The sequence below is a fragment of the Trichechus manatus genome, unplaced genomic scaffold, assembly GCF_000243295.1.
Source record: "Trichechus manatus latirostris isolate Lorelei unplaced genomic scaffold, TriManLat1.0 scaffold00002, whole genome shotgun sequence".
NCBI classification, from domain to species: domain Eukaryota; kingdom Metazoa; phylum Chordata; class Mammalia; order Sirenia; family Trichechidae; genus Trichechus; species Trichechus manatus.
Window position 1 is genome coordinate 13,127,871 of NW_004443938.1, and position 24,394 is coordinate 13,152,264.

General features: G+C 47.8%; 1 protein-coding gene across 2 annotated transcripts in view; it reads right to left on the reverse strand.

Annotated features, from left to right (window-relative positions):
- ZDHHC14 (zinc finger DHHC-type palmitoyltransferase 14) overlaps window positions 1-24,394 on the reverse strand; it is a 345,517-nt gene that overhangs the window by 30,724 nt on the left and 290,399 nt on the right. For both annotated transcript variants that reach the window (XM_023728825.1, XM_004368808.2), the window contains exons 5-7: window positions 22,330-22,378; window positions 2,899-3,001; window positions 1,661-1,770 (exon numbers count right to left, since the gene is read on the reverse strand). In XM_023728825.1, coding sequence (XP_023584593.1) covers window positions 1,661-1,770; window positions 2,899-3,001; window positions 22,330-22,378 — 262 coding nt within the window. The remainder of the gene's footprint in view (window positions 1-1,660; window positions 1,771-2,898; window positions 3,002-22,329; window positions 22,379-24,394) is intronic.

Here is a 24,394-nt window from a genome sequence, read left to right on the forward strand (position 1 = left end):
GGTCTGGGAGTGCACTGGGACCTCCGTGGCGGTCTGGGAGTGCACTGGGACCTCCGTGGGGGTCTGGGTGCCCAGTGGGACCTGCACGGGGGTCTGGGTGCCCAGTGGGACCTCCACCGGGGTCTGGGTGCGCAATAGGACCTCCATGGGGGCCTGGGTGCCCAGTGGGACCTCCACAGGGGTCTGGGTGCACAGTAAGACCTCCATGGGGGTCTGGGTGCCCAGTGGGACCTCCATGGGGGTCTGGGTGCGCAATGGGACCTCCACGGCGATCTGGGTGCACAGTGGGACCTCCACGGGGGTCTGGGTGCAGAGTGGGACCTCCACGGGGGTCTGGGTGCACAGTGGGACCACCATAGTCACCTGTGTGTGCAATGGGGTCACTGTGGGGGTCTGGGTGCACACAGGTTCTGAAGCCAGATTGCCTAGGTTTGAATCTGCACTAGCCAGCATTTACTAGTTGTGTGATCTTGGGAATGTTTTTAACCCCTCTGTGCCTTGATTTCCTCACCTGTAAAATGGGATATAACAATACCTCTCTCATAAGTACCGAGTGAGGTTTTAAAAAAGTTAATGCAAGTAACACACTTAGAACAGTGCCTCTTACGGGCTGATCTATGTCCCCCAAAAAGGTATGTTCGAATCCTAACCCCAAGAACCTGTGAACGTAGCCTTATGTGGAAATAGCATCTTTGCAGATGTAATTAGTTACATTAACATGAGGTCAGACTGGAGCAGGGTGGGTCCTTATCCAACAGGACTAGTGTTCTTATACAAGAGAAGAAACACAGAGACAGAGACACAAGATGGCCACGTGATGATGGAGGCCGAGATTGGGATGATGCATCCATGAGCCAAAGAACGCCAGGGATTCCCAGAAACCACCAGAAGCTGGAAGAGGCAAGGAAGGACCTTCCCCTAGAGCCTTCAGAGAGAGCTTGGGGCTGCCACCACCTTGATTTCAGACTTCTAACTTCCCGAATTGTGAGGGAATAAATTCCTGTTGTTTTACGCTGCCCAGTTTGTGTACTTTGTTATGGCAGGCCCAGCAGACAAAGACAGAGCTAACACACCAGCGCAATAAACGTCCAGCAGTTCTACTCTCCAACACGTGGGGGCGCCATGAGGTGGGATCAGCTCCTCAGCAATGGGTTTGGTTTTTGGTATTGTTATTATTCGTGTTACCATTACTATTATCATCACTATCATCTCAGCTACTTCAGCCCACATGAGTCTCGCCCTCTGACGATTTGAGCATGTATATTCTGCACAACCAATTTTTAGCACTTGCTTCTATAGGTTTTCTAATCGCTTCATTCCTGTGTGTCCCGGCTCCCTCACTATGCTAACCACCACCCCCGCTCCTCACAGACCCTCCGCAGCAGTCAATAATTAATAGGGTCACGTGCTTCAGTTTCCTTTAGGAGATTTTCCCAAACTTGACAATAATTCGGTTGATAAACACAAAAGCAGCCGAGTCTAACAGAGCAGCCATCCCAGGTCTGTTTCCTGAAGGCCGTGACCACGTGACACTAAGTGCAGAGCTGCCTGGCAGCCTGGTGGGGCTGGCCCAGCCCCAGGTGGTCTCCACCCCCCAACCTGGGAGACCTGCACTAACTCAGCTCAGCCCCTCAGGAGCACCCAGCCTCCTGAGTCTTACCTGGGAGAGATGGGCCCACACAGGGCAGCGCAGCAATTTGTAAAGATATTTCCGTAGCTGTAGGGATTGTAATTTTCTTTACCTCTTTTATTTGACCAAGATCCTTTAATCTGAAAGAAAAAGACAGTTATCAACACACAATATCCTCTTTCCCAAAGTCCCCACGCAGACTAATAGGGCCATGAGAAGCCCACAAAGAAGGCAAATAATCTTGACTCATGTTTTTAGCAGACGCTGTGAAGAGGCAGCTATTTTTAGGGAAAATTGGCATTTATCCCAAACAGGGAAATACTTAGTCCCAAAGATTAGGGAGAAAGTAAGATGCTGTCTTATTTCTACCACATGGTACAAAAAGGCCGTCTCACATACACCAGGGGAGATTTTTTCACACTCACATTTAGCGCCCTAAATAGTAATTAAGTGAACTGGTAGCTGAAAAGTTAACATGGCCCCTTTAACTGTCAAAAAGCAGTTTACAGGCCGTCAGAATTCTGCCCATGGTGTTGCCAAAATGGTTGGTTTCACAGATTCTAACATCCACAGTTACCAAATACAGATGGCGGTATTAGTATTATCTCATCTCACGTGTCTCACTACCCTTGATTTTTCGAGTCCTCAGTTAAGGTCATCTGCCTGATTCTGAGACATACAATTCATGTACTGACAGAGACCTCTGCCAAAATCTAAATCTGAAGAGCAGAGAGGACCATGCTTATTAAGAAACTTTTTCCAACGTAATGTTCCGTGTTTTTATACCTTTTCTCCATCTTCATTAAGTATAGGCACATATATTTGGGTAAAAAAGTTAAATTTTGGGTTAGGGTAATCATCTCCAAAAACTAGAGATATTAACTATGAATGGTAGACTCATTATGTCCATTCTGGGATGTCAGCCTACCGTGGCGTCTCTTTATTAGGGAAGGCATGACAAGTTGCTTACAAGATTATTTAAAAGGAATAGAAGAAAACCTTCTCCTGGGGTTTGAAACTGGGTGCCACCTGGCTGATCTTAGTATTTATGTGACCCCGTCAGAAAATAACATGAGAATTCAGAGATTCTGAATGCAGAAATATGTAGAATGACAAATGGAAATGCTACTGCACATCCTTTGCTCCAGAAAGGTCACACTGGGAATAGGATGTGTGGAAGTTATTGACCCCAAACCTCTTCTGCCCTGGGCCCCTCAATGGCTAAACACAAAAGAACACGCCCATGTCCCATGGCGTCAGGAACTTACATCTTCATTTGTTGTCTGGTTGGAGCTGATCAAGTACGTGTGGAAACCTGAGAGACCAACGATAGACCAGACTGAGAAGAAGCACACCACGGCCTCCAGCACAGTGAGGGAAGTCAAGGAGGTAACTTGGAGAAAGGGACCGCTTCCCAAGGGGTACACCGAAGAGTCAGGAAGAACTTGGAATTTGGAAACGTAACACCCACAGGCACGTTATTCGGACGCCTGGCTTCCCTCCAACCTTGTGTCGATTTCTACTCTTTCATCTACCTAGCTTTCTCTCTCACCAGTGGAAAATTCCAGGACAGTGACAAAGTCATATTCCAAGTCACCTTCCCAGCACACAGCAGCATTCATGACTCAGTAAATGACTGGTGGGCTCTAAGAGCATTACTTATTAATTTTTTAGCATTGACTCTGACAGTCAGTTCCTCGGACTGTCTTCCTTATGCGACCTTCACCTTCTCCTCTGACGCCAATGACTGTGACATCAAACTCAGGAAGTGTACTGGTTTGAGTTGGAAGCAGTTCAGGCCTTCCATGAAAGGAGTAAATATTGGGTATCACTTCAGTCACAGACTCTAATCTTGGCTTCTAAATCCTGAGGACTGTAGGATCAACAGACTTCTCCCCTGGCCAGGCATTGAGGCTGTGACACTAACGAGACAGTCATGCTAACCAGAGTTGACCATCATGGGCAGGGCTGACCCCAGGCGGTGGTGGCCTGGAGACAGTTTATCTTCACGGCTTTTATCTCTGCCTTGACGGCCATTCCACCCACCAGTGACCACCCACCCCAACCTAGGAGTACCCTGTGCACTGACCTCACCAGCCTCTCCTTAGGAGATGGCTTCTGAATCAAGAAAGCCCTCTATTTTAAAGGGCTGTCCATATTAGACCTGTGGAGGAGGGGAGGGAGAAGAGTCGGAACCAACGGTGGCATCTCTCTAGTGGCACAGGTTGAGGGGTATTTTTACTTAGGGGACCCAGTTCCAGTCCTTCAGCCAACCCCCAACATCCCTGGATGTCCTTGGCTGTTAGATAGGCAACTGAGATGCCTGGACTCTCACAGGACATCTAGTAAGAGGAAGCCTAGAGTTCCACAACACGTCTTCAGCCCTCATAACTAAAGGAGAAGAAGCTTAGCGTTCTTCAACAGATGAGGTAAATCAACCCAGAGTGTGGCAAGTGGAAAGACCAGAGCATTTTTCTGTCCCACGAATGTTTATAAATTTCTGTTTATAAGATACAGATATTTCTCAGGAAAAAAAAAATTCATCTTGGCTCTGGGAGTTTAAATATACTTACTGCACCCCTCATCAATAAATTTCAGGACGGAGGAAGTACATGCTCATGGTTTCCTAAAGCTTCCAAGGATGGAAGCTATAGATCACGCGGTAACATGCCACCATTGATTTTTTTCAGGATTGAAGATAATTCATCTTTAGAGTGGCGCACCGAATAAATGACCTCGTGCAATGCCATAATCTGCCACATCATTATTAACTGATGACATTGTCTGGGGGCACGAGGCTGCATGGAATAGCAGGAAGAATAATGCGCTCTTGCCTGTCTACTTACTTTCAACATCAGGATAAACCACGGTGTCCGCTCTCAGAGAAGAAGAAAAATGTCTTCCGTGTCTAAAGCTTAAACTTCCAGAAACTGCAAGTCCTCAAAAAAAACACCACCCTCGTTATGGACTGAATTGTGTCCCCCCTAAATACGTGTTGTAAATTCTAACCCCTATTCCTGTGGTTGGTGCCTCGGTGGCCCAGTGGTTAAGAGGTATGGATGCTAACCAGAAGGACGGCAGTTCCAATCCACAGCTGCTCCTTGGAAACCCTACAGGGCAGTTCTACTGAGCCCTATAGGGTCACTATGAATTGGAATCAGCAACAGGTTTATACCTGTGGTTATAATCCCATTTGGGAATAGGGTTGTCTTTGTTATGCTGATGAGGCAGTATTAGCATAGGGTGTGTTTTAAGTCAATCTCTTTTGAGATTTAAAAGAGCAGATTGAGCAAGGAAGCAGAGATGGGGGAAGATAGATAACATGTCACCACATGAAGATCATCAAGGAGCCAAGGAACAGAAGCTGAGAAGAGACAAGGACCTTCTCCCAGAGCAGACAGAGAGAGAGAGCCCTCCCCTAGAGCCAGTGCCCTGAATTCAGACTTCTAGCCTCCCAAACTGTGAGAAAATAAATTTCTGTTTGTTAAAGCCACCCACTTGGAATAGTCTATTATAGCAGCGCTAGGTAACTAAGACAACCCTGAAGTTAAAGCTGTCTCTGGAGGAGAAGAATGTTCCTGTGCCAGGGAGCCAAGATGAAAATGTCCTGAGCAGTGGAGTCTGAGGATCTCCACCCTACAGTACTCCTTCAGCCGGTCCACACTGCTTGGAGAGCCTTGTCTGTGGCCTGTCCATTCTTCAAGGAGGAAGGGAGTGAAAGGGATGAGTAACTCCAATTATTGTGAGGAGAAAAACTGAGATGCTATTTTGGAAAAGGGCTAAGTAGGAAGGGGTACCACCACACATCTGTCTGTGGTCTACTGTGATGGCTTGTGTGTCACTGCGATGCTGGAAGCTATTCCCCTTGTATCACAAATACTAGCAGGGTCACCCATGGTGGACAGGTTTCAGTGGAGCTTCCAGAGTAAGACAGATTAGGAAGAAAGGCCTAGTGATCTATTTAAAAAACTACCCAGTGAAAACCTAATGGATCACAACAGAAGACTGTCTGATGCAGTGCTGGAAGATGAGGCCCCTAGGTTGGAAGGCACTCAAATTACACTGTAGCCACAACAATGGACTCAAGCACACCAGTAATCGTGAGGATGGCGCAGAACTGGGCAACACTTTGTTATGCGGTACGTGGGGTCCCCATGAGCGGGAGCCGACTCAATGGCAACTAACAACAACAACATGGATAGGTAGGATCCATGCCACCCACCAGTTTGAAAGTAGAGGTGGAGTGGATTCCAGGGAAAGTTATAAGGTCACCAGTGGGAAGACCAAGACAAGGAAAACTGGGCTCTGTACAGGGAGATGACATTAACAATAGGAATTTGCACAGGCTGGAAGGGCAAGATGAGGGCTTCAGACATGTTCAAACTAGTTCAGTCATGGTTGATGAAGTGAAACTGGAATAGACTCGATTTTTACAATTTGAGTGATTTGGAACGTAACTGGAGTGGGAAAAATTATGGGTGGAAGCCCTGGAATGGGAGACTCGGAAGAGGCCCAGCGAGCCCTTCAGGAGCCTGATGCGTGAGACTGGATTATTGCCAGGACTGAGGAGAGTGGCACACATTCAAGGTGGCACAGCTGGCTGCCATCTTTGAGAGAGGGGTTGCTATTTCCAACTCTGCTCAAAATCTGACAGGCAAGAGATCTGGTTGCTAGGCAACGCATAGGTTGCTCTTGTTTTCTAAGAGGGAGATTAGGTTTCTAGCAGGGCTCCTACCCATAATTTTTTCCGTTCTGGTTATCGTTCCAGTTCGCCCAAATTTTAAAAATCTGCGTCTGTTCTGGTTTTGCTTCCTTTGTCATGACTGAACTAGGAAGAACTGGTTTGAAGCTCTGGGCAAGACGTGCCAGAGAAAGATCAAAGAGGAGGCGGGTGACAAATGAAGCAAAAACAAGGAAAGGCCAAGGGCAGACAGGAAAGAATAAAGAACAGAACCAAAGGACTCTCTTACTGAATAGTACATGCAGAACCGAATTTCAATCTCAGAAACACATGTCACCAAAGCTTCCAATCCAGGTAGAATGATGGTGAGTCAAATTATACATAACATTCATATGTAGGGACCATGGAAAAATTGGCAGGTATAAATGGAGGAAAATCACAGCATTTAAAGTGGCTACTGCCCACTTTCTGGCTGCTGTTCCTTCTCCAACGCCACTTGCAATTATTACCCCATAAGCAGGCATGGTTACTGATAGGCAGGGGCTTTTAAAAGTTGCTAGCAATAAGAAAAAGTACAGCTTTTTGTATTAATTTCTCATGTGCTTTAGAAGTTTATAAATAGCAGAAAGCAGTGCCACTGTTAGCTCACAGCTGTGTCAAAATGACATGAATTTAAGGTAGGATTCAGATGCAGCTCACTTCCACTCCCCACCTCCCCACCCCCCACAGCTGAGTCTTAAGGAATCGGTGTCTGCATTAATGACAATGGCTGGCATCCCTGGCTGTGTTTCGGGTCCTATTTCAAAGGCTTCCCATGAACAAACTCATTTAATCCTCACAGTGACCCAGTGAAAAGAGACTATCAGGATATCTTCTTCACAGATGGGGAAACCGAGGCAGAAGCCAGTTAGCAGCTTGCTCAAGAAATAGCAGAGCTAGGATTTGAACGCTGGAATCTGGCTCTTCCCATGCAGCAGAAAAACCTTGGGCTGGTTCCTTCCCTGATCCTTGCTGGGGGACAGGTGGCCCTCGGCTGACCCCCATCCCTGCAGGGGGGAGGGGATGGGGACACTTGCTGGTATGAACCAATGGCACTCATTCTCAGACTGAGAAGCTACAGATATCCTTAATACATCTCACTGGCTCAATAGCTAGATGTTGAAAATATCTGCGCCGTAATAAGATTAAGAAATGGAAATCTCTCTTAAAAGTATCAAAACCCATTTACTGATTTTTAAAGAGAGAAACGAGAGGAAACCCACCAACTCCACTGGGAGGTGATTTCCTAAGCAGCTGGAAGTTTATTGGATCCGGGATATGATTCACATGCACAGCTCCCAGTGCCAACTTCTGACTGCCCCACCCCAAGAGGACCGTGAGCCCTCGTGTGGTCTGGGGGATGGCTGTTAGCTCCCCACCGCCCCTAGCCTGAGAAGTAGTACACGGAAGTAATCACAAAATGTGTATGGAATTGGGAAAGACTTTGGAGAATGCTTATTTGCAGACCCTTCTCCATCGGGTCTCCGCATGACCCCTCAAGTGCTTGTTCTGGGCCTTTCTGTGCACCCTGCCTGCACTCAGGACAGGAACAGTGGGGAAGAATAAGATCCCTGCCCGACTGGAATCAAGGTCTGCTTTCAGAGCAAGAAGTAAAATGCAAACGGTTAGAGAACAAGGCAGCAAGGCTCCTCGGCAAGGGGGGGATGGCTGGCAGAGACGTGGAGACAGTGTTGGGTAGAATGCCTAGGCCACCTTGATATCGGAGAACCGGGAAAGGCTGGAGATCATTGAGCCAAAGATTTGTAACCTTTTGGATTCCCACACTTTTCTCAGCAAAACACACAACTTTTCTTCTAATTTCAGGAGGTTTAAAGGCTCCCCTCTACCACTTAGCTGTCAGTTTGTCTTGCTGTGTTGGTTTTCGTGTTGCTATGATGCTGGAAGCTATGCCACCAGTATTTTAAATACCAGCAGGGTCACCCATGATGAACAGGTTTCAATGGAGCTTCCAGACTAAGACGAGGAAGAAAGGCCTGGCAATCTACTTTTGAAAATCAGCCAATAAAAACCCCATGGATCACAATAGACTATTGTCTGATATAGCGTTAGAAGATGAGCCCCCTAGGCTGGAAGGATGATGAAGATGGCGCAGGACCAGGCTACATTTTGTTCTGTTATACACAAGGATGCCATGAGTCAGAGCCAACTCGAATCAACAAACAAACAACAGAAGACTTCCCTTATGCTCCTCCATGGATACACACAAACCCCAAGTCAAGATGCCCTGGTTTATTCTGACCCCTTCATTCTACAGCTAGGAAGCTGAGGCCCAGAGAGGTTAAGCCACTTACAAAGGTTCACACAGCAGTTCATGGCAGACCGGAACGAGAGCCCCAGTCCCCAGATGCCTGGAATAGAAACCTTCCAAGTCCTCAAGCTACGGCCATGGCCTGGCCAGACCTCTGTGCCCAGCGTCTCACCTGTGGGCTCACGGCAGCAATGTTGAGAGTGCCTGTGATGTCACACCTTGTCTGTCAGTCATACGGCCCTAGAGCCACCCCTGCATGAAGAACCTCTCTCTGCCAGCACATCATAACCCACCTCTCCACCTTCTGGCACTCAGGCTGGGCATGGTATTTTTGGCCAAGTGCCAAGCCAGATAATATTTGACCTTAACATTTTTGTGTGTTTCATGTATGTTGCAGGTGGGCTTCCTTCCTCAGTGGCCAGGACTCTGTGGATTCCAGAACGGCCAGGGCAGGCTGAAGTCCCGGGCTCCATGGCAGTCAGCCCCTTCCCGAGCCCTGAGTCTGTGAGACCCCCTGTGAGTCTTAACACATTCGTATTCTGCTCCAAGCCCTCTCCTAGGAGAGAAGTCCTGATGCTTAAAATGTAAGAAAAATATACATTGTTGCATCCATTTCCTACTTTCTCAAAATGACAGGAGCACAGGCACTGCTCACTTCCAGGAAGAGCAGATGGCAGCCATATCCTTCTTTGTTCTCTAGATGGAGTGACTGCAGCGGCATTTAATGCTTTTAGGTATTTGGGTTCAGGAACTTGTCAGCACATTTTCCTCATCAACTAGATGAACTTACAATCCTTGGACAGAGATATGGAAATACGGCATGGACTTGTCACCTGGGTGTCCGGCACTGTGTCTGGGGCGGAGGCTGCTGACCTCCCAGTGACACATGACAGACACTTTCAAAGCGGAAAGTCACCTGAGGCCACCTAGACGGGATCACTTGACCATTCTTTTTCTGGCTTTAGGTCTCTGGTGGTGCAGTTAAGTGCTTGGCTACTAATTAAAAGGTTGGCGATTCAAACCTACCTGGCGGCATCATGAAAGAAAGGCCCAGTAACCCGCTTCTGTAAAGATTAAAAACCAAGCAACCAACCAAACAAAAACCCGTTGCCATTGAGTCGATTCTGACTCGTGGTGACCCCATATGTCATAAAGGAGAACTGTGCTCCGTAGGGTTTTCTTGGCCATGATCTTTACAGAAGCAGAGCACTAGGAGTTTCTTCTGTGACACTGCTGGGTGAGTTTAAACCACCAACCTTTAGGTTAGTAGGCAAGTGCAAACTGTCTGTGCCATCCAGAGACCTCACTGAAGAAAATCCTACGTAACTTAGTTCTACTCTGTAACCATGGGGTCGCCATGAGTTGAAATCGATCCAACAGCAATGGGTTTGGTTTTTTATTTTTTTCTGGTTCTCACATCCTCTTCTTCTACAGGTTTTTACAGCAGGCAGTACTGGTGTGCACTTGCCCCCAATCGGTCTATGAAGCCACTATCATTCCAATCAAGATCCCAACAAAAAATTTTAAATGAAATTTGAGAAAGAGACTCTAAAATTCATCTGAAAGAGAAAATGTGCCAGAGCAGGCAAGGCATTTTAGAAAAGAAACATCAAGAGGGAGAGCTGCGGGTAGTGGTAGGAGAAAACTTTTCTAGTAAACAAAACAATGTGATCACAGGACCTGAACAGCAACGGAACAGAACAGAGAGTCCAGAACAGACGCGCAGGTACGCGGGATAAAGCAGGCATTGCAGATCAGTGGTGAAAGAGAGACCAGTGGTTCTCAAAGGGTGGCCCGTGGACCCTCAGGGTTCCCAAGACCCTTTCAGGGATCCTCCAGGTCAAAACTATTTCCATATCAATACCAAAACATGGTTTATCACATTAATGCCACTCTCATTCTCTGCTGACATGCAGGGGATTCTTCCAGAGGCTACATGATGTGTGACGAAGGCACCGCTCTGATGCTGATGGAAGGCAGGCTTCTGCCTCTTGTGCTTTACAATGCTCTCTGTTTTGATTATATCGATTAATATTCGATACTGGTCACGATAAATATCAATAGATACATTCTCCAGAAACAAAAGCTCTTTGAGGTCCTCAGTAATTTTTAGGTGTGTAAAAGGGTCCTGAAACCAAGAAGTGTGAGAATCACTGGGATACAATAGTAAGTGGTATTGTGACACTTCACTAATCTTTGGGGAAGATAAAGTTAGAACTTTGGCTTATACTGTACACAAAAAATACACTACAGATAATTTACTGGCCAAACTTGAGAAACAAAACATAAAGGCCTTAGAGAAAGATTTTTTAAAAATTGTATAATTTTCGGATGAGGAGATAAAACACAAACCCAGAAGCCATGTTTTAAACATTTTTATATATAAAAAAAATAAAGTTAAAAGGTAAGTGAAAGACTGGGAGAAAAATACTGGCAAAAGATATTAAAAGATTATGATTGAGAATACATAAAGAACCCCTATAAGTTAAAAGGAAGAAGAAAACAACCCAATAAAGGTGGACAAAGGGCGTGAATTCACACATTGTGATGAAGGAAAAAAAAAAAAGACCAGTAAACAGAAAAAGATATGCAACCTGGTTATTACCCAGAAAATGGCAATTCTAACAATGAAATATTCCTCCCCATCAAACTGGAAAAAATGACAAGACTGAAGATATCCAGTGTTGGGGACATGGGAAAATAAACTGGTACAATCTCTTTAGAGGACAATTTGGCATGTCAATCAACAGTGGAAATGTGCTTAACATTCAACTCAGTGAATCCACATCTACTTGCCAATCCTTGAGAAATACTACCATTTGTGCACAAAGCAATACCTACAAGAAATTTCACTACCTCATTTTTTGAGCAGTAAAAAATTAAGAAATCTAAATATCCATCAATAGAATAGTTGAACTATGGTTCATCTATACTCTGGAGTTCTATACAACATTTCTATAAAGAACAGCTCTACATATTGACAACCTACTGTACAACCTACAATATGCAGATGACACAACCTTGCTTGCTGAAAGTGAAGAGGACTTGAAGCACTTACTGACGAAGATCAAAGACTACAGCCTTCAGTATGGATTATACCTCAACATAAAGAAAACAAAAATCCTCACAACTGGACCAATAAGCAACATCATCATAAATGGAGAAAAGACTGAAGTTGTCAAAGATATCATTTTACTTGGATCCACCATCAATGCCCATGGAAGCAGCAGTCAAGAAATCAAACGACGTATTGCATTGGGCAAAGCTGCTGCAAAAGACCTCTTTAACGTGTTCAAAATCAAAGCTGTCACTTTAAGGACTAAGGTGAGCCTGACCTAAGCCATGGTATTTTCAATCCCCTCATATGCATGGGAAAGCTGGACAATGAATACGGAAGACAGGAGAAGAATTGATGCCTTTGAATTACGGTGTTAGCGAAGAATACTGAATATACAATGGACTGCCAGAGAATAAACAAATCTGTCTTGGAAGACGTACAGCCGGAATGCTCCTTGGAAGCAAGGATGGTGAGACTTCATCTTACATACTTACTTTGGACATGTTATCAGGAGGGACAAGTCTCTGGAGAAGGATATCATAATTGGTAGAGGGTCAGCCAAAAGAGGAAGACCCTCAACGAGATGGACTGACACAGCGGCTGCAGCAATGGGCTCAAGGGTAACAACAATTGTGAGGATACCATAGGACAGGGCAATGTTTCGTTCTGTTGTACACAGGGTTGCTATGAGCTGGAACTGACAGCACCTAACAACAACATATACTGACACGGGAATATCTCCAGGAAATATTTAAAAAGCAAATTGTGGAATGATACATTCAGTAGGATCCCTTCTAGGTACCAGCAATCCCCAGTCACGCATTTGTAGATGTGTACATAGGCACAAATAACATTAACGTCGCTCTCATTGCCTCCTGTTGTGTGGGAAGACCCTCAATGAGATGGACTGACAATGGTTGCAACAACGGGCTCAAACATACCTATTCTGAGGACGGTGCAAGACTGGGCAACGTTTTGTTCTGCTGTGCATGGGGTTGCTATGAGTTGGAACTGACTCAATGGCACCTACCAACAACAACAACGTATGCACACTTATGTATCCAAACTCTTAGAAGGCCATCAGGAAGGGCACACAAAGACTGCCCACAGGGTTGCCATGAAATCACAGAGGCAGCATAAAGGGCAACTCCTCTTTTTGACCTTTACATTTCTGACAATTTGAAATGTTTTACAATGAGAATATGTTCTTGTATTACTTGGGAGATTTTAAAAAACAAACAGCACCCCCCGTGCCCCGCCATCTAATCTTATGAGATACAATCAGATGCTCATTTTCCATGAGACTCCCTCAGCCAGATTGGCTGGGGTAGTGGGGGCACCCCTCTGGAGCCTCTGGGTGGTGGAGGGGCTGGCATTAGGAGAACCAGCCTCCAGTCCTGGAGACATCATGGAGCATAAATCGGGGAGGTCATTTCACCTGTCAGTGTAGAGCCAGCTGTAAGCAGAGGTAACAACTCCTGTCCTACTGATTTTCGGGGGTCCCTCTGAGGATCGACAGGAGCAGGATGGAAGGGCCCCGAAGCCAAGTGTTAGTAGAGACCTGAGCTGCCTGGGCCATTTTTCCATCCTGCCGTATGATGCTCTTCCTTTCTGTGGGCACTGTGCCGGCTCCCAGCCATCTCCAAATTCCATTCAAATAGAACAATGCACTTTAGGCCATCCCTGCATTTCCAACGGGTATGCCTTGCAATAAATGCAAATTGAGGATAAAAAGAGCTTTCTGTCGAAAGCCCCCACAAATGTAGAATCAATTACCCTTTGATTCACCTACCACTGGAAATCCTTTCATTTTGGGAGAGCAGAACAATAAGTCATGATTAGAAATGACTGTGACCCTTTTAACTGGCTGCTGATGCGGCATTACACCGGAATGATTATGTACAGCAGGCCTTCCCCTAACGGGGTCCCTCTGGTGCCGCTAATGACCCTGGGGCATTTCTATGCATGCTCCCCACGCTGGTGCCAGCTTCAAGCCCAAAAATAGCCAAGGCTGCATGGCCACATGGATGCCCTGACGCGTCACTCCCTGACAAGTGGTTTGTAACGTTTTCTGCGAAGTTGTAATAACTGTCAATGCCAAGCACATCCCATTTTTTCTCTTTCCATATTACATGCAAGTAACCGGAACTCAAAACCAAACCAGCTGCAAAGAGGCTCCTAAAGTTACTCAAGGCCCGTGTGCAGGCTCACACACGTGATCTTTTAGATGCTTTTCTTAACTATGTTTCAGCTGGAACGCATTCCTCCCCCAAACCAGCGCAGGCTGTCCCCCTTTACCGCTGTGCCTGTCACCCTCCCCTTGGAGTCCGTTCAGCCCCTCCTCGGCTTTCCTGCCTGGCCTGACTGCAGCACTCCCCCAGCCGGGCTGCCCACCGGCGCCACTTCTGGGTCCTTCTACGCTTGCTGCCCACGTCTCCTCAGTACTTCTCTGCGCTCTGCTCCCCGCTGCATGCTGAATATTCTAAAAACCCTGCTCCAATAAAGTCATTCATGGGCCAAAAACCTTACCTGGCTCCCCAGGGTCTGGGGAAGCAGGCGGCCCACCTCCTCCATGGTCTTTCATGCTCCCCAAGCCGATTCCTCCAGCCGCAGCTGGATCTCGTCACAGTCTCTCCTGAGCACCTCCACCCCACAGCCCCCGCCCCTCGGGGTTTAGCTATCACAGCCCTCAGCTCTTTTTCCACAACACTTAGGAGTTTGTAAGTGCGTTTGTGTGCTCGCACAGTTAAGGGCAGACTACCTGTTGGCTTCTCACCTTCCATGAGGGAGATCTGGGTTTGATTCTTGACCAATGTGCCTCATGTGCAGGCACCACCTGTCAGTGGGGGCTTGGATGTTGCTATGATGCTGAACAGGTTTCAGCAGAGCTTCCAGATTAAGACAGACTAGGACGAAAGGACTGGAAATCTCTTTCAGAAAATTAGCCAATGAAAACCCTATGGATCACAATGGCCTGATCTGTAACTGATCATGAGGATGTCACGGGACCTTTGTGGTCCTGCATTTTGTTCCCTTGGGGTTGACTGGAGGGTAGCCAACAACAGCCTGTTGACTTGAAGCACGGCTGTGCTCCTCGTGCCCGGCACGCTTGCGGCCTTTGTGGCTGAATGGATTCCCAGTCCCGGGCCGGCCCACCAGATGGGCTACTCTTCCTTGCATGCGCTGTGCACCCCTGTGGTCCTGGCTCAGGCGGGTGGCTCTGTCTGGGATCTCTCCCTGCCATTTCCCCCATTAAAACGCCACCTGTCTTTCAAAGCCTGGTGCAAATGTCACCTTTGAAGTCTCTCCTGAGTCCCCACAGGACATGTGTCTCCCTTCTTTGACTCTGCACCTCCCCCCCCCAGGTACACGCCTTTTTACGGCATTTAAAACATATTCTGCCTTTTAAAAACTCAGTTAAGCCCAGACCCTGGCCTCCGCAGACACTGGTTAGAGAGGAGGGATCTCGCATTTGTGTCTTACTTCATCGCTCTGTCCCCGCACTCTGCCCCTTCCCACTGAATGTAATCTGACAGCCAGGAGGATTGCTGTGGACTTTGTAACCCCAGCAAGTTTTGCACACAGTGGGTGTTCGCTAAATATTTTTTTAGAGGAAACAGATGTCCATTAGATCTCCTTGGTTCAAAACTGCCTGGTCTTTTTGGAGAAGGTGGTCCTTTTCCCTGGGGTGGGCCAGGCTGTTCTTGAAAGTCTATAGCACAGGGCAGCCACCACCCCACTGACCACCGGCCCCCAAAAGGCCCCCACCCCACTGCCTCTCTGATCCAAGGAGGAAAGGGAGGACATGGTCACAGGTTGCAGGGAGAACAGACAGTGGGCTGTGGGCAGGAAAGAGAAAGAGGAAGAGGCAGGGAGGACTGGCCGTGGGCAATGATGCCAGAGTGCTCCCTCCAAGGTATGCCCAGGTGCCCAGCATCCATCCCTCACCACCTGGGAAGGGCCCGCTGAGCACCTGTGAATGAGCCAGGGCATCTGCACCATCCCCGCCCACCTTCCCTACACGAGTCCTCCTCCTTCTTAGCCTGTCTTCTCCTGCTGTTCCCTCTTCTCCCTGGCTTGGCTGGGCTCTGGTACTAGACACCCTCCAGTCTTGGCTTACTTACAGGATTTGCTTGGTGATTCTTTTATCTCAAAGTTCTGCCGCTGGGTTTTATGTGAACTCCATGAAGAGTTTTCCATCATTCACGTCTATATTTCTGCGAGGGTGTGTTGGTTGGTTGTCAGTTAGCTGTTGTTTCTTCTCTCTCTCCCTTCACCGATCCCATTGTTTTTGATGGAACATTTTGCAGAGCAAATCTGCTGGGAGAACCCTTTGCCTAGGCCCCATTTCTCATCAAAATATTCTGACATCATGGTCAAGGGATCAGATCTGAGGCCACGGAAAATTCGTAAACACAGCCATCTTCTAGCCAGAGGACAGTTGGCAGAGATCATGCCCAAGCTGGCACCAGACTCCCTGTCCACGGCCAAGCCCTGTGGTCAGGTAATTCAGCCAGAAAACCGCCTGTAGTTTTAAGAACTCAGCATTTCACAGATTCTTGCTCCGGACAGATTGCAGGTCTAGAGGGGATGAGTACGGTGGCTCTGCCATAAATCAAAGGGCAGCTTTCACGAGTGTGTAGGGTGTGCATCATAAACCAGTCTCAGCCATCATAAATCAAGCACTCCAAAGACACTCCTGAACTCTCAGCGTCTCTGCAGCAGTGGAAGGGAACTTAGAGGCGTTGAGTTTGTTGTTGCTGTTGAGTTGGCTCTGACTCATGGAGACCTTACACATAACAGAATGAAACGCAGCCCGGTCCTGGCACTGAGTACAACCCTGATCTAATGCCAGCATCTCCTGCCACGCTGATCAGCAGGACCCATCCTCTTTTGAACACCCCGGTCACCGTGATTGCGTTACTTCTCCAGGCCAGGCCATTTCTGAGCAGCTCCACACTCTTCCTCAAGGAGCTGAAAGTTGTCCCTCATAGGCTTCCATTCAGCCATCCCCATGCCACCTCCAAAGCCAGCCAGGTATCGGGAGGAAAGGCAGGCACCGCACACAATGAACAGGTATCGTGATGACCCAGCTTCATTTACCACACTGCCCTCTAATAACCAGCACTCGATACTTTTTCAATAACACATTACAGCCTGGTAGTACCTAATGCATACTTTTTCTTCCAGAATTCAAGTTTATGATAAATCATCAGAACTCAACCCTTCTTAATTGGTTCACTGAAAGAGGGATTCTTCTCCAAAGCATGTATTTCAGACAGAAAACAGTACTTGAGAGCAGACAGCCTTTAGGTAGCCACACCACTGAGTTCGGGAGGGTGGGGAGGTTAGTGGCACACATAAAAAATGTATATGTGCTTTGTAATTAAAACACACACACACAGTACCTTACTTTTGAGTATGGAGATGTCTGATTTTCCCAAAGTTCCGCACTACTTCCAAAATCAATAAAGAAGACTCAGTTTGGGAGCGCTGCTCACACTGCTGCTGTTCACCTCTCTGCTTGTCTCCTCACTCCCAGGAATGGACAGCTTTGCTGTTGGAGTCTTCTGGAACTTTGTCTCGGCTCTCTGATTTCTCCAGAAGAGGACTGGGTGGTTGTGTCAAAGAGGTCTTTTCTGTGGCTAGGGCAGTGGCCCAGGGGTATTCTGGCCTCAGCTGCAGGTTGCCTTGCTTCCAGGCAGGAGCCCTGCATAGCGGCAGGTCAACTGAGACACCAAATCAGCAAGAGTACAATTATGCTAGCAACCTTTCCTGTACATTGGGAAGAGGTAGCTGCTTCAATAAGGGCCTCATAGGACGTCTTATTAACATTTTCATCCCAAGCTCTGGGAGAACACATACACACGTATATATACATATGTAAAGATATACATACACACACGTATGTGTGTGCATGTAAACGTATTTTTAACCACCAATCCTTGTCTTCCATCTGCCCTGTCTAGCTCTAACAGAAAGGCAGAAAAGGGAAGTGAGGGTAGACACAGACTTGAAGGGACATGACCTGCAGGTGAGCCTTGCAGGTTGATGGGCTTACGCAGAAATCCTCTCAAACCCACCCGCACTTGAGCCTGATTCCTGGGGTACCCCCACCTGAAGTCCTGTGTGGCTGGCAGAATAATGGCCCCCAAAGATGTCCAAAAAAGTACAACCAGAATGCTCTTTAGAAGCAAGGATGGCGAGATTATGTCTTACATACTTTGGGCATGCTGTCAGGAGGGATCAATCCCTGGAGAAGGACATCATGCTTGGTAGAGGGTCAGCGAAAAAGAGGAAGACCTTCAACGAGATGGATGGACACAGTGGCTGCAACAATGGGCTCAGGCGTAGCAACGACTGCCGGCTTGGTGCAGGACGGGGCGGTGCCTCATTCTGCTGCATACACAGTCGCTATGAGTTGGAACCGACTCAACGGCGCCTAACAAGACAACAACAACAAAGATGTCCAAGCCCTACTCCCTGGCCCGCGACTACGCCACCTCACACAGAAGGGACTCTGTAGACGGGATTAAGGTTCTAGACCTTGAGATGGGAGAGGATTCCGGATTATCCAGATGGGGCCAATGAGATCATTTAAGTCTTTAAAAGAGGAGGACCTTCCGGCAGAGTCAAAGACAGTGGGGAAGAAGAGGCAGGAGAGATTCAACCATGAGAGGGGCTCAATTCTTGTTGCTGGCTTTGAAGATGAAGGCAGTGTACGTCAGGGAGCCTCTAGAAGCTGAAAACACCCCCAGCCCACAGCCAGCAAGGAAACGGGGACCTCAGTCCTACACCCCATGGAACAGAATTCAGCCCAAACCTGAACGAGCCGGGAAGACGATTCTCCCCCAGAGCCTTCAGGTAAGATCCCAGACCACCGACACCTTGGTCCTGGCTTTGTGGGACCCGGAGCAGAGAAACCAGCTGAGCCTGCTGGGCTTTGACCTACAGAACTGTGTGATCATACATGTGTGTTATTTTAAGCTGTGGGGTTTGTGGTTGGAGCCCTGGTGGCTCAGTGGTTAAGAGCTTGGTTGTTAACCAAAAGGTCACCCGTCCAAATCCACAAGCCGCTCTTTGGAAACCCTATGGGGCAGTTCTACTCTGACCTGTAGGATCACTATGAGTCAGAATCAACTTGATGGCAAGGGGTAAATTTATGGTTATTTGTACAGCAGCAATAGGAAACTAATGCAGCCGGGCACACGCTGGAGTGGGGCTGCCTCTGAAAGGCCTTGGTCTGGAGGCCTCAGGTAGATGGGGCATCTGTAGGCATCAGGAGTCTGCTGTGCAGGTGGGGCAGACTGGGACTGGGGCATGCAGCCCCTGGGCCCCTGAGTGAGCGGAGGAGATGCTGGGGAAATGTTAGCAGGGGCAGAAAGAATCTGCCTGTTGATGAAAAGGGCCAGCACCCAGATATGTCAACACTATTTGGAAAGGTGGTGGCTGAGATTTTTATGAGTTTTCAAAAACTGGGCCATAGGGAAAACTCTTTACCTGGGAATACTTTTTAGAGGGAAAATAAATTAAAATTTGCTCTGGACTAAATAAACAGGAGCAGTTCTCTTCTTTCCTCCCATTTCCACATGAATAGTTTCTCTAGCAAAATCAGCATGCTACCTCGAATACACTGCCACTCTATTTCTATAAATCGGCAACTTTGTCTATTCCTCTTATTGGGGAACACAATGCTGATTACACAGACTACCAGCGTAGCTCAACCACGATAATGAGCTGACATGGGTGTTGTAAGGGAAGGTTCTGGAAGAGCCTGCCTGTCACACAGACAGTCACAAAAAAGAAGCATCTCTGAAACCACCCCTGCTATGCATTTAAGCAACGCTTTGGAGTCACGTGCTCTCATGTACATCTATCTAATTGGTTTTGTCAGCATATCATTGTCAAGTACAGAGTGGTTGACTATTGCGGATCAAGAAACTGAGACACAAAAGAGTTAAGCACTGGCCCTAGACCTCATAATTAATCATGGTGGAGCAGGAATAAGAAGAATTTACCCCAGGCCAGGACTTCGCAGCTGGTCCTTCCTTGAGAACGCTTCTGGGGTTATGACACTGTGGGATCCAAGAGCTGGGAGGTCTAGAGTGAGGTATCACGAAGGCCTGGCAGCCTCAGAACCAACTACCATACAGTTCCTCCTGGTCCAGGGGCAAGGGCTGTTCCTGACAGCGAAGCCCCGGGGAGACGCACAGCACAGCAGATGTCCTCAGGCCCCAGGGATGCAAAGCAGCTGAAATCACCCAGGCTTTGAATCAGCCTTTGTCATCAGCGGGGAGGCGTTCCTCCCCCTGCCTCTAGAGGCTCCTGGGCATTGATACCTGCTGTCTGAGGGCTCAGCGGCCTCCGGCACAGGGCACGCAGGTGCCAGGGGAGGGGGAGGCAGCCTTGATGCCACATCTTTTCAGCTTCGGAAAACATTCCAGTTGGCCATCCAGAATACAATTCCGGTTCTGAGGCATTATTTATACAACTTAATATGACCAGCATGTTTTCATGATGTAACCAATTTCCTGAAAGGATTAGACAAGCCTTTCTTCAGGGGAAAAAAAAAAAGACAAGTCTTGGCCGTAAGATGATGCCAAAGCAAATTCCTGGAAAATTACAGAGAGGCAATGGGGCTGGGAGGATGTCACCCCGGAAGGTCAGGGAGGAGGGTGGGGTGGCATTTCCCGCTGGACCTTTCTTAGCAGCCACAGATGAGAATTCATTCCCATGCCACCTTTCCCTTCTAGCTAACTCTAGCTTGCCTTAGCATTAATAGAAGACAGGATGTACCTACAGAATTCATTCTCCAACTCCCCTTTGTACTTCACCCATATAGCCCTGCCCCCTTCCACAACACAGATTTGCATGAAAAAGATATTAGCTGACCATAGAATCTGTGGACTCCTCGAGTGGTGCAAATGGTTAAGTGCTCGACTACAAGCTAAAAGGTTGGTGGTTCGAAGCCACCCAGAGATGCTTGAAAGAAATACCTGGGAAGCTCCTTCTGAAAAATCAGCCATTGAAAACCCTATGGAGCACAGTTCTACTCTGACACACACGGGGTCACCATGAATCGTAACTGACTGGACGGCAACTAACAATGACATAGAATCTGTACTCTTAAACAGCATTCTATGCTGCCCATAAACACAAAGCTACCAGAAATGTACCTTGTTCATACGTACCTATAGGTAACTAGGTACCTACATAAACATACCTGCTGCTGTTGAGTCGATTCCAACTCCCAGCGGCCCTATGGGACAGGTAGAAATCCCCCATAGGGTTTCCAAGGCTGTCATCTTTACAGAGGCAGACTGCCACATCTTTCTCCTTCGGAGCGCGACTGGTAGGTCCAAATCATTGACCTTTCGGTTAGCAGCCAAGTGCTTACCCCTGAGCCACCAGGGCTCCTACATATACATACCTATATGTAAATAGATATGTAGGGCCATATTTATTTTTAAATCTATCTATTCGATACCCTACCCCACACTGGCTCCCAGGAACCATGGGCTTATTTTAATAACAGCATAATATGTACATCTTATTAAAGTTCTTGTTTAAAAATTCTTTACCACAGATGACAATTACTCCTCGGAGCAATGCGGACTTCGAGTCCAGTCCACCTGACATATGAAGAAGGAGAGCTGGATCACAGATCGGGACGGAGCTGGGTCAGCGGGTCCAGCTGGCTGACCCCACAGCAGTTAAGAGGAAAACCTGGGGGAGGGGGGTGAGGAAGCAGTGGGAGCCCTTAAGCACTTAAGGCATGAACATTTTCCTTTCAAGAAATTCAAAATACAATGGCCATGCCTATATATATTTTTTTGGGAGGATGGGAAAAAGTCCTCATTAACCCAAATGACCTGAGATTGAGTCATCTTTAGTCCATTGCTGGAAATAATAGAGGTTATATGTACTCCTGAAGGAAGTCCAAACTGTAACCCCTGACAGAATGCACACAGAGCGGCCAGCTGAGTTCCTACCTCGTGATTGCAGACCAAGAAGTGGACCCACATGTGGCAGCCCATAACACTGCATGTAGAACTCCTGCTGATCAAAATGAAATCAGACGGAACTCACAGCCATAACCATAACCAAAAACCAGTTGCCGCTGAGTCGATTCAGTTTCGACTTTTGGCGATCCCATGTGTTTCAGAGTAGAACTGCGCTCCATAAAGTTTTCAATGGCTGAGGTTTTGGAAGTAGACAGCCAGGCCTTTCTTCCAAGGTGCCTCTGGGTTGACTAGAACTGCCATCCTTCTGGTTAGTAGCCTAGTGCTTAACCATTTATACCATCCCGAAGTTCCTCTCACAGCTGTACTTCTCCCCAAACCAACCTGACTTCACACAAACCAGTGCTGGGTTCTTAGGCGGAAAAGAACTCATACTTGTTTTCAAGGTGAAACGTACTTCGATGTAAACAAAGTGAAATGAGTCACATAGCGGGGCTCAAGTATTCAGATGCTGTTACTTATACAAGTGAATATGAGGGAGCGCACTGGATGCTTTACAAAACCCAAAAGAATAGAATTTATGAGGAGAAAAACCCAGGCAGGTGCGGAGGTCGGGGAGGGAAGGGAGGAGAGGGCGCTGAAACACTCAGCACACGAACGTGGGGAACACAGCGCACCCAGAAAGGATATCTCGCGGGGCTGTCCTTAAGAGCATTTAGGAATCCTGTTTGTTGGGAACCTGTGGGAATGAAACCAAAATTTAGTATTCAAACATTCACCTCCAGAATCAACAGTGTGCACGCTGAAAGCACCCTTATCTACATAAAGACAACAGGTGCCTAAAAAGCAATTAAATAATTATATTTTGTAAATGCTACGGCACCCAGTTTAGTGATCAGAGATTGAGATTCCACTGAAGTTATTCAACAAGCAAATGGCAGATTCATAATTACGCCCAACATCTGCAGGATATGTTTTCAATAAAGGCAGATGGGTGTCTGCATACTTTCCCATACATTATCGTTCTCATTACTCCTTTGTTTTCCTTGTTTTAATAGGAAAACAGAACACTGGATGCTATTCTTCCCCCACCCCCCTTCTTCTTTTATGAAAGACTGTTTCCTCAAAGTTCGTTAACTTTCGACCCTGGCAGTCCTATAAACTTAGGCTACACAGGAAAGCCTTCTCTCTCTGCTCCCAGAGTAAACAAGCTCATAAACCTAAAGTTTATTACTGATTCCTTTTGGGTTGAAGACATTTTAATACGAGCTCTCTGGGCAAGAAAACATTTCTTCAGGGGCTTGAGTAAAAATGCATCTGACAAGAAGAGATTTGTGTTTTGTGTTGGCGTTATGCTTTTTAGAAGTCAGAGCCAGTGTGGAGGACTCTTAACGGTGCCATTGTGGGGGCATCACAATGTGCTGTGCTGTGAGGCTGGCCTGCTTCAGGGGACAGGGCCGCCCTCGTGCAGCAATGCAATGAACGACGAGCACAGGCAGAGGGCGCTGTTTCTGCTGCATCTCCGCAGTGTGTTACTGTTGGTTTGGCTGCAGCTTGGGAGCCACCAGCAGGGTCCCGGACCCTCCGTGTAATGCAAACAGGGGCAGACTGCGGGAAGGTTAAGAGCAGGTTGGCTCCATGTTCCTCCTTGAGCTCCCCCTTCCCTCTGTGCCCATGTCCACCACCGAGGCACACAGACTTGCCCTGGGGTGGGATGAGGCTCCAGGAAGTGACAGCAGAGGAACTGTGCGGAAAACGAATAAGGCGAGGCACTGTTTAAAGTTCTCTCCCATCTCGGCCAGGCCAGCGGGGCAACACCAGCGAGTGGACATGCTGAGCTCTGAGAGGCAAAACTGGACACTAAAGAAATGCTCTCTTCCCTCCTGGACCCAAATTGCATTGCTTCCCTGAACTCTCCTTCTCTACAAGGAGACTTCCTCTCTCCAGGTTGGTTAAGAGCTCAGCTGCTAACCAAAAGGTCAGCAGTTCGAATCCACCAGCCACTCCTTGGAAACCCTATGGGGCAGTTCCACTCTGTCCTACAGGGTTGCTATGAGCTGGAATCGACTTGACAGCACCAGGTTTGGGAGTTTGGGAGCTATCTTTGAGGAAACAGAATTCTCTCCCTAGCCTCCCCTCTTTGTCATATCTCCCCCACTCAGAGCCATTACCTGGCAGGGAGAACCCAGGTAACCGTTCTCCAGGTGTTCCGAACAGCTCTGGCCTTGGTTAGTATTTTCTGAATCTCAGGGGGATGACAGGAACCATGTAAAAACTTCGGCCCTTCCTGAAAGTATCACATGCCAAGAGTAGCGGGGATTGGGGGGGTTGTCTTACAGGGGACAGAACAAGCCCAGTGGGGATGGTGGGGTTGTCTTATGCGGGACACAACAAGCCCAGCGGGGATGGGGGGGTTGTCTTATGGGGGACAGAACAAGCCCAGCGGGGATGGGGGGGTTGTCTGATGGGGGACAGAACAAGCCCAACGGGGATGGGGGGGTTGTCTTACGGGGGACAGAACAAGCCCAGCGGGGATGGTGGGGTTGTCTTACGGGGGACACAACAAGCCCAGTGGAGATGGGGGGGTTGTCTTACAGGGGACAGAACACGCCCAGTGGAGATGGGGGGGTTGTCTTATGGGTGACAGAACAAGCCCAGCGGGGATGGTGGGGTTGTCTTATGGGTGACAGAACAAGCCCAGCGGGGACGGTGGGGTTGTCTTACGGGGGACAGAACAAGCCCAGTGGAGATGGGG